The 11,017-nt window shown below is 34.5% G+C and overlaps 2 protein-coding genes and 1 long non-coding RNA gene across 4 annotated transcripts in view; 1 reads left to right on the top strand and 2 right to left on the bottom strand.

The window, feature by feature from the left end:
* Positions 1–936: 936 nt before the first annotated feature.
* On the bottom strand, positions 937–4,736 carry LOC107671199 (carcinoembryonic antigen-related cell adhesion molecule 6-like). The gene is made up of 9 exons (XM_016464091.1): positions 4,638–4,736; positions 4,070–4,390; positions 3,105–3,380; positions 2,743–2,997; positions 2,446–2,560; positions 2,052–2,089; positions 1,831–1,853; positions 1,274–1,405; positions 937–1,106 (listed from the first exon to the last, which is right to left on the bottom strand). Exons 1-9 carry the CDS (start codon positions 4,687–4,689, stop codon positions 1,077–1,079), a joined length of 1,242 nt encoding a protein of 413 aa, XP_016319577.1. The 5' UTR covers positions 4,690–4,736; the 3' UTR covers positions 937–1,076.
* Positions 4,737–5,114: 378 nt separating this feature from the next.
* LOC107671202 (uncharacterized) lies at positions 5,115–5,636 on the bottom strand. The gene is made up of 2 exons (XR_001632168.1): positions 5,605–5,636; positions 5,115–5,237 (listed from the first exon to the last, which is right to left on the bottom strand). It is a non-coding gene; the product is annotated as an uncharacterized LOC107671202 (long non-coding RNA).
* A 4,746-nt stretch (positions 5,637–10,382) lies between these two features.
* Positions 10,383–11,017, top strand: part of LOC107671200 (nectin-3-like protein) — an 8,840-nt gene continuing 8,205 nt past the window's right edge. For both annotated transcript variants that reach the window (XM_016464092.1, XM_016464093.1), the window contains exon 1: positions 10,383–10,707. In XM_016464092.1, coding sequence (XP_016319578.1) covers positions 10,458–10,707 — 250 coding nt within the window. In that variant the 5' untranslated portion in view covers positions 10,383–10,457. The remainder of the gene's footprint in view (positions 10,708–11,017) is intronic.

Raw genomic sequence — 11,017 nt, forward strand, 5'->3', positions numbered from 1 at the left:
GCCAATCAGTGCAATAATATAAGTGATATATCTCTACGTGACGCTGTAATCCAAGCGACAATAGTAGACTGGATTACCTTCTTTTTAAAGGTAAATGTTTAATGTTTGGGTGTTTGTATGTATTAATTATCATAGGCTATAATAAAAACAAGTAGGCCTATACTCGTTGTCTGTGGTTTCAGAATTTGCTGTGGGTGTATAGGATGGCCTAAATGAGTGTAAGATTTTCCGGCCTGAAATTGTGTCCCAATCCGCCCCTGACGACCAGAATAAAATGTCACTTCCTTATGTCTTTTGCCTGAGTGAAGTTGTGTTCAGGTCTAAAGGTGATTTTATTCATGAATGTGTCCTTTGTTTTTCATTATCCACTATCAGTTTTATCGTCTTTTATTGGCCCAGTGCAGGAAAGAAAGAATGAGGATGTGTCTGATGATTTCTGAGAAGCTGTTTCATGCATGAGGTCAATAGTATAGCTAAGCCTGAGTAATTTATGCATTATAAATACATATAAATATAATTAATATTTAAATGTAAAAACACTAGTCAAAAATATTGAATAAATGAGCACAGACAGGATGTCAAATGTGTAGGACTTAAAGAACTGGTGTTCAATCTGCTTTCTACTGAGTTCTGTGTGTGCAGATTCCATGTGAGCCTGCAAATGATCATTACAATACCAGATCTGCAGATATGATTCTGTTATTAGTACTTGTATGTCATGTTCTCACGTCATTAACAGACATTTCGCTTTTATAACTCAGTGTATACGGTTATGGCTTTGACCTTAATCTTTTACGGTTACAGAAATATACTTCTGTTTTTGTGACTTTGTAAGGAACTATGTAAGGAAAAAATACCTTTGTCAATTGTCAAACACAAGTTTATAATTAAACTGCATGAGTGGAGCACATAGAACAAACAGTTCTCAGTTGATGCAACAGTTTATAATATTTCAGTAATAGGCCATATACAATTTTTTTATCTTTAAATTGTAAAAAAAGAAAAAAAAAACAGAAAAATATTATACAGCCTGATAGATCATCTTGCAGTACATGCTTTTCAGTGTCTTCACTTCCTCACCTGCGCACAGGAGGAGGGTTTGATACCTGAACGGAGATGTTACACAAGCATGTAATAAATTAAACCAACCAAATGACTTCCTTACTGTTTTACCGCAAAGCCACAGAAAAGAATAAATAGCACTTATTTTGTGATGCAGCCAAAACACACACATGATGCTCTACAATGGGATGAACTGGACTGGACTGCTCACCTGAGGAGGAGTAGGAGCCCTTGGCCTTCTTGAATCTTCAAGTTTTACATTCTCATACACATTTTCATGTTTGTCATTCTCGTATATATGTTCACTCATCTTCCCTGGAACCGTTCCATCTCCTCTAGCCTTCTGCAAATCAATAATTTATTTATAGTTTGCGTCCAACAATTTTTTTTTCTTAAATTATAATCAAAACATCAGAGAGAATGATGTTGTCACTTGAGGTTAAATTAAATGTAAAATATGTTGCTGATAAACAAATGATGAAACAGAAAGTCTACTATAAATGGTACTAATGACTATAATGATTGAATATTTGTCAATATCCATAGTTTAAGTGTGATCATCAGCATGTCTTTGTGCAGAAACATGTGAAAGATTAAAGTCCATTTGAGCTTAGTGTAAATATAAACTCATCCATCAATAAACTCTTTAATTACCTCTTAGAGATAAAATATACTTTTAATGTTTTATCTCTAAGAGGTAATTAAAGAGTTTATTGATGGATGAGTTTGTTTTTTTTACTTTTAGAAGAGACTGAAGAGGTTACTCACTGTCTCCTCTCTGCTTTGTGCTGCTGTTTAAGGAAAGAAAGACTCAATGAATTTGATACTGAAAGAAATGTATACTGAATCATCTGTAATATGAATAGTTAATCTGAAATCTATTATGTAATGTAATTATCAAGGGCAATCTAGATATAATTGGTGATGTCAGTTGTGTTGTTCAATCAAATCATACTAATGCTGGCATTATGAATGAATAACAAACATACCTCCACTTGGTCCTTTTTGTTGTTGGTTTAACTTTGGGCTGTAGCATAAACACAAAGACATTTTGTTACAACTAGTTTCTTTACCACATTTTTGTCTCACAAAAAATCACTTTTTAACAGTTACAGTTACTGTGGTCATTTTATTATGTATGAAATATCACTATTCAAATGTTAAGAAAATTCACTGAAATTCAGGAACACTATTTCATATAAAATAGGAATAAAATCACATAAGAATGAGATCATAAAGTTCATAAATGTATGTAGAACTTGATTTACAAAGGCCTGTTGGAAGCTGAAGTTGTGATTTGTATACAAATGTATTGATGTATATAATATGTTAAATCACAGGCGTGTGATTACAAAATACACCATGATCTGCCACATTACTCACATTTTCTTAGTTTTTGTTAAATAGACAGTCAGACCACAAATGCCTGCAACTGCCACTAAAACCCCAATGACAATCCCAGCTATCGCCCCTGATGACAGCCCTCCACCTCCTCCTACTATGACAAAGACAGAGGAAACAACAGACTGACATCATGTACAGCATAGAATACTTACTTTAGGGCATTTTACATAGTAAAATTACATAGTAAAAAATTAGAGATTAGAAATTAATAATGCAATTAGAAAAATTGCAATGGTTATCAAATGTTTACAACACAGGTTAGTTTTAATTGCTTACCTTTAACTAGTAAAGCATGTTTTTGTGTGGCGCTTCTCTTTGTGACATTATTCCAGGCTGTGCAGATGTAATCTCCACTGTGTGTGAAGTCAGTCTCATCTATGATGAATGTGTCTGTGGTCACATTGGTGTCTGTTCCATTAATCTTCCAGTTGAATGAGGCAGCAGGTTCAGAATTTGCAGAGCAAGAGAGAGACGCACGAACCCCTAAATCCACCACATCCTCACCCTTAATTGAAACATCTTCTGGTCCATCTAGAGCACAAACAAAAGACTCACTGACAAACTGAGCACTGAAGAATGTCTGTATTTCATCAGGTTTGAGCTCAAATCATCTTGATGTTTGAATGTTTAACACTCACAGTTGATGATCAGGCTGAGTGTTGCCGTCTCAGAGCTGACAGGGTTTCTATATGTACATTGATATTCTCCACTGTCTGATCTCTGCACTGGACTGATGGACACTGATCTGTTATCAGATGAGAAGATGATGCTGTTGCTAGGAGACAGAGGACTGTTATCTTTCATCCACTGCACAGAGGTGATGCTGCCAGTTCCCTTAGAGCTGATGTTAGCAGATGATTCTCCCTCTATTAATAAATCTTCTGGACCAATAAGTCTGACATTAGTTATTTTTTCTGTATGAGTGAGAAAGAATAAACACACTAGATTTAAAATTAGTCTTTCACATTTAGTGACCATTTCACATTTTCACATTTAGTGTGGTCAAGGGTGTTACAGAAGGCCAATCAGCAATGAAAGGAATGTTTATGTTTGAATACGTGCGCCCTATAGACTGATTATCTTTATTTCAGTATCTATTTATATCGTCATAGTTTGTAGCGTGTAATTTATTTTTAATGGATTTTCATAGCCGATAGAAGACTGAAAATCTGGGTCTCAGACAAGAGTAAAACAACAAAAATCTATGGTCTAAAAGTTGTTTCAAAATAAATGATAAAGTTACAAATTTTCAAGACAGTTTCAACGTGATTTCCATGTAATAACATTTTTAAAAGTTTAAACATGCGAGTGCCCCAAGTAACACTCATCTGTGCACATCTGGTTCAGTAACAATTAACCACAAGCTCACTGCAAATAACAGCAGATTTGTGCATATCTAAAATATTATTATTATATTCTCATTAGTACTTCTGCTTGTCACTTTTGCCATTTTTACACATCCGTGTTTCATTTACAGCATATTAAATTGCTTTATGTCGCTTTTTCCCCTTCCACACATTAAATTAATTTCATATAATCATATATTTAGCCTATGTAGCCGATGCTTTAATATTAAATACAGAAGTTTAAGCAAAACACTCACCAAATACTTGTAGTGAAGTTTCTCCTGTATGTTGATCTAGAGCACTAGTTACTACAGTCAGTCTGTATATTCCAGAATCTTCCAGTCTCAGGTTCCAGAGCTCCAGAGCGAGAGTGTTTATGTCAAAACTGACTCTGTTGCTGTATGTTGGGACTATTGTAGTTGAATCAGACTGTGCTGTCAATATAAGAGTTGATCCAAAATGCCACTGAACTATATTAATTGATGTGGAGGGCGGGTTATCAGGAGCGAACACCACACTTCCTCCTACTGCTCCATTAGCCGGACCGGAAAACTGCAGGTCTTCTCCTAAATACTGGCCTATGGCAAAGAAAGAAAGAAAGAAAGAAATATTGACTAATTGCACTAGATGGCATACTTTTTATCTGCTACAACTACTGTAGTTAAATATTTAGTTGGATTCACAAGTACACAACAACAAAAGCAATGATTAACTGCAAAGGCGGACATATATTTTCTGCAATTACATAATTAAAATAGTTCCAGCTAACTAGCTATTATACACAGCAATTCAACATACATTTTTGAATTACAAAAAAAGCCTCACCAAAAAACGATAACATCCACAGTGTACAGTACAAACTATCAGAAACCATCATGATCGAGCTCTCAGCTGTCAAGAGCTGCTGCTTAAATCATCTGAACTATTTACATCAGTTTTCAATGATAAACGGCAGTTCTAGACAGCAGAGCTCACTGCGCCACCTAGCGCGAGATATATCCAGCTGCAGACCCGCAGCACCAGCAGTTTCAGAACCGCAGCCACAGAACCGACAAGATGTACTGGAAAAAAAAAAATCTGTACATGGTACAGAAAAACCTTCCTTGTTCCTTACTTAACAACTAAAAAAATCACACCAATAATTGCTTGCAAAAATGTATAGTATAGCCTAAAATAAATAATTAAGTACACAGGTAAACTATTATGCAATAATAAATAGTGAGTACATTAAACAAACAACTCAAGATATGCATACCTCTACAGACAACTGCATGTTGAAGTGGATTTGAAGATGACTTATTCATTTGACCAGTTTGGCTGGCTTAAACATGCTGGTCAAGCAGAAAATTGCTGGTAATTGCTGTAACACTTGTTGCACTGCTGCAGCTCAGGTAATGTGTCACCTCTCTGAATTCTTATATGTCTCTACAAGAGATGGAGCCACACACAATTATCTCAATGATTGGGATTAAAATAACTAAACTACAAGGTAATATTAACACACAAACAATGCATATACCAGAGGGAATTAAAGCAAGCTATTTATTTTTATGAATAATAAACGTCTTCAAAACTTCACCACAAGGCCCATTTACAGCATGCATCCGAAAATTAATCGAAACATCCACAGAAAAAAGTAATATGCTATAAACTAAAGTATGACAACAAATTAAAGTTTCAATATAAGATAATAAAGCCAAGCACACATTAAGTACTTAGCAGATAAATGCTTAACGTAATATATACGATAATTATTAAACATATGATAGCAAAAACATTACAGACTACTCACCGTGCTCTCTCGTTGTCAATAACTCCGCCCCTCACTTCCGGTTCTGTGGCTGCGGTTCTGAAACTTCTGGTGCTGCGGGTCTGCAGCTGGATACTATTGCCTAGCGCTGGATATTAACACGAGTCTTACCTTTGATCATTCAGTTCCCAACATATTCAGTTCCCAGTCACGTGACTGGCTCGAAGACCTGGAGGGCAAAACATCCATAGAACTGCAGCACAAGCCTGTCAATGTTCCATCGGTTTCCAAGCCACAAAGATTTAGATTAAATGGATTGCCTTTTGCGGGTAAGCAGGTGTTCTGACGATTTGTGCTACCTCCCGTTAAAAAGATAGGTAGCACAAATCGATAGCGAAAAAATGCTACCTATCAGATTGTGCTACCAGCATCTTATTCATGTGGTTTGAGGCTTTTTTTTAATGTCCATACCTACCCCTACCCTAAACCTACGCGTCCACACCTACCCTTACCCTTAAAAGAATGCAAATATATTTTTGGTAGCACAATCTGATAGGTAGCATGTTTCGTCGGTACACAGGCACAATATTTCAATCACTAAAACTGCGTGACATTCTAAAATGTAGGCTACACAAAGTATGCATCATCAATAAGGTTTATACTGAATTTGGCCTTTTAAAAAGGGCAAGACCATAAAGATAAATCAGAAAATTCATTTATTGCTATTTTCCATCTTCTTAGGACACAAATAATACAATTTCATGATTTAAACGATTTAAATTATTTAAAACGACTTTTGTTTTAATGTGTGTATCCCCCGATTGTTTGATAAGAATTGTTTCATTTAATATAATAATCGATACTTTTGGCTCATACCTTTTCTTACAAATGATTTAAAGGCTGAAATGTAAAGTTCATCATTTTTTAAACTTTTTGTTTTTGTGAAAACCTGTATCTGAACTGTAAATCATGTTTTTTACAGTCATTTTTCATTTTAAGGTTTAATATGTTACCATAGACATTGCGCTACCCACTCATATGGTATTCATTTTATTTATGCAGGTCTTAACATTTGATCTTAAAAATCCTGCAGATACCCTGACCAATCATCCCCATCCCCCCATCACCCCCTCCGCTCAGATCTCCTGGATTTTGGTACCCAAATGATGACAGGTATGCTCCTCCTCCTCCACCTACTATGGTAAACATACAAGAACAGTAACAGACAATTATTAAAAAAAAAAACACAACATTTCTAAAACAAAATAAGAGCAGAAGCTACAACAGAGGTGTGTAGAATAGCAGGAAAAATAAATTAGTCAAATGTGTTTATTGTATATTTTTGAAAATAGAGTTGTAAATGTAAGTCAAAGCTTTGTTTATCAAAACTTACCTAATTTCAGGTTAGTTTTAACCACAGTAACTAGTAAAGCATGTTTTTGTGTGGCGCTTCTCTTTGTGACATTATTCAAGGCTGTGCAGATGTAATCTCCACTGTGTGTGAAGTCAGTCTCATCTATGGTGAATGAGTCTGTGGTCACATTGGTGTCTGTTCCATTAATCTTCCAGCTGAATGAGGCAGCAGGTTCAGAATTTGCAGAGCAAGAGAGCAACACATAAAACCCTAAATCCACCTCATTTTGACCCCTAATCGAAACATCTTCTGGTCCATCTAAACTGAGCACTGAAGAATGTCTGTATTTCATCAGTTTTGAGCTCAAATCAGCAGATGATTCTCCCTCTATTAATGATTCTTCTGGACCAATAAGTTACCAATAATCTGACATTAGTTATTCTTTCTGTGTGAGTGAGAGAGACAAAACAAAGACACAGAATCTAAAAACGAATCTTTCACATTTAGTGAGTACGGAATTGAATTCTGTTTGTAAAAACAGTGAGAATTTGTTATGCTACATTAAAAAAAAAAAAAAACAGTACAATACTTATTTAGCAACTAACCAACTAAGTTTATAAAAACAAAGCCACTTCAAATTCACATTTGAGCTCAGACTACACAGTCCAGAGAGGCTGGTGGTACAGAAGACCCATCAAAAATTAAATAAATCTTTATGTTTGAATATGTGCACCTCATAGAAATAAGGTTATTTCAGTTTCTATTTAAATCATCATAAATTGTAATATATGTATAATTTATTTTAATGGATTTTTATAGATGATAGAAGACTGAAAATCTGGGTCTGAGACGAGTAAAAAAACAAACAAACAAACAAAAAGCTGTAGTCTAAAAGACATTTTAAAGTAAATTATAAAGGTAGTTTATAAAGTTTCCAAGACAGTTTTAATATTATTTCCATGTAACAACATTTAAAAAATTTAAATATGTATAGTTTTAATAAAAATCAACCTTTGGGACATGAGAATGTAAGAAGTAATGCCCATCTATGTAAAGCTGGTTTACTAGAGAAAACCACACAGATAACTGAATAACAGCAGACATGTGCCTATCCTTACCTAAATCATCATCATCATCATTAATATAACATTCTTTTTAATATTTCTGCTTGCCACTTTAACTGTCATAATTTTTACACACACATTTTATTTACAACATATTAAATTGCTGTTCTCCCTTTCACAAATTCATTTCGTACAATCATCCATTAGGTCTGCAGCCTATGGTAAATATACTAAAGCATTTTTAGCAACACACTCGCCAAACACTTGTAGTGAAGTTTCTCCTGATCTGAAGTAGTTTCTACAGTCAGTCTATATATTCCAGAATCTGTCAAATTCCTGTTTCTGTCTGACTCTGTCTCTGTATGCTGGGACTATTAAAGTTGAATCAGACTGTGCTGCCAATATAACAGTTGTTCCAAAATGCCACCGAATTGCATCAATTGATGTGGAGAGCGGGTTATCAAGCTCCAGAAAACTGCAGATCTTCACCTAAATATTGTCCTACTATGTCAAAGAAAGTAAGAAAGACAAAAGGAGGAATACTTAAATTTTTCTGCAATAAATATTTAACTTACTGTAGTTAATTTTTTACTTTTATAGTTGAAGTTTTAGTTGGCAGACATACATTTTGTTTTGCAATTACATAATTAAAATAGGCCCAACTAACTAGTTATTTAATACAGAAATTAAACACCACACCAAAACACCCTAAACATCTTCTGTTTTTCTGAATTACTAAAGACTCACCAAAACACGACAACATCCACAGTGTCCAGTACAAACCATGAGAAACCTTAATCGAGTTCTCATCTGTCAGGAGCTGCAGCTGCTGCGTAAACCATCGGAACTATTTAAACGACTGTTATAGAATGCAGAGAGCTCACTGCGCCACCCAGCGCTCGATATGAACATGAGTCAAGACTTACATTTGATCATGTCAGTCACGTTACATCTGAATTAACCGGATTTATTCAAGTTGAAGAAATAATAAAATATAATTGACTCGATGGAAATATAAAATTATACTTAATTAGTTTTAGTTTTACTATCCTATGTTATTCCACACTTCTTTTATTTGAACAACCTCAAAAACACTTACAAACAAAATATTAATATTGATCATTTCTACTGCAGTCACCAAAATCAGACATTTGACACAATTGTAACAAATGACCGACACACACAGGCTCAGCTCGAGCTCCAAGTTATATAATCAATAAACATATACTATACATACAGTAGCAGACACACACAGAACATTGATTACAATATTTTTTGGTAATTCCATTAATGTAAAACCTTGATCTTGTGGAAATCTAACAAGTGACCATCAACATCAACATCTAATGTAAAGATAAAGATTCTTTAGATGTAATGCTATTTCTGAAATATTAAAACAAAAATTAAATAATTTTTGTGGAATCAATTAATTGTAATATTTTTTTTTCTTGAAGTTGATTAGAGTCATTAAATGTGATTTTTAGTCAAAACCAGAAATGTATACAATGTACCATTGTATAAATGCAGCACCATTTTTCACCACTCTATAAATGCAGCTTCTAGGAAATATATCTGCTCTCAGCATTTCTGCTTTTTCTGCTTCTGTTTTAAAACAACTTCATCTACAAGTTGTCAGGGCTGTAGGCAGCTGTTTTAACTTCCCTTTACGTGACTGAACTTTGAACAGTTTTTTATAAGATGAACTGGTGTAACACAGCGTGTGTCATTGCTCTGTTGAAATGAAAGCTTGTGATGGACTTACAAAATGTGTTCATTCCTCTACTGCTGTCTTGCACCACTGTGTTTACAGGTTAGTGAATTATTACTGCGTTTTTTCTCCTAAATATTCAATAGAGAAATTATGCAGTAAGTTTAATGCATCATTTTTGTGTTCTCGACTGAAAATGCAGTATAAAGTTAATAGCTATATGATCAAAATTCTTCGTGAAATGATTATAGTGCTAAATCTAGTTCACCAGAACATAGCCTTCGTACAGTATTTATATAATCTCTTGTAACATTTACAAACTATCTTTACAAAGTTTTCTGTTTGAGATGGTGAAAAGATATTATTGATTTGAATCATTTTTCTTTTCCTGTATCATTTCCTCTAAATATCTCTCCTTCTGTTGATCTGAACTGATTTACTGAATATATTCAAAAACCCATGAACATGGATTTTTTTTTTTTTTGCATTTGCATTTGCCAAGAGCTCACTAAGAATGATGGATAAACATAAAATTATATATTCTTTGTTGATTATATTAGACATTATGTATTTAAGGAAATATGTATATTAGACATGTATATAAGGAAAGCTTCTTTCCTTATGTTATTATGTTATACTCTCTCTTTTTTTTCCAGTACTGCATGGACAGAAAGTTGTCACTAATCTTAAAGTTACTGGGTACCAGGGTTATGATGTCACACTGTTGTGCCAATATATCCATGGAAACACAGAAGACAAAATACAACAAATGCAGTGGACGTGGCAGAATGAGTCCAGTAAATGTGAAATCATGGTCTTTAGCATGGACCATGGCCTTTCTCTGCATGACACATTCCTGAAAGACAGAGTCAGCTTCAGTAAGAGCTCTCCTCCGATCTATGAGGCCTCCATCATCATCAAAGATGTGAAGATGAGTGATCAGGGAGTTTACAGCTGTGCCTACACAACCTTCCCTAGCGGCAGTCATACAGGACAAACCACTCTTACAGTGTTAGAAGGTACGTAAGTAAATGCCACTCATTTAAACTGACCAAGGCATCTAAAGAAACTGTTGCTGTTATTATAAGTAGAAGGCCTAGTAGCACATTAGCCTGAGCGTATTAAGCATTATAAGTAGGCTACTGTCATTTTACATACACACACAAACATATATATATATATATATATATATATATATATATCTCTGTCAAAACTCTTTTTCCTTTTTATTTTCAAACCCACCTCTACCTAACCATTCTGGGGACTACACTCTTAAAAATAAAGGTGCTTCACGATGCCATAGAAGAACCTTTTTGTCTAAATGGTTCC

Source organism: Sinocyclocheilus anshuiensis, unplaced genomic scaffold, assembly GCF_001515605.1.
Source record: "Sinocyclocheilus anshuiensis isolate Anshui unplaced genomic scaffold, SAMN03320099.WGS_v1.1 scaffold1286, whole genome shotgun sequence".
Taxonomy (NCBI): Eukaryota; Metazoa; Chordata; class Actinopteri; order Cypriniformes; family Cyprinidae; genus Sinocyclocheilus; species Sinocyclocheilus anshuiensis.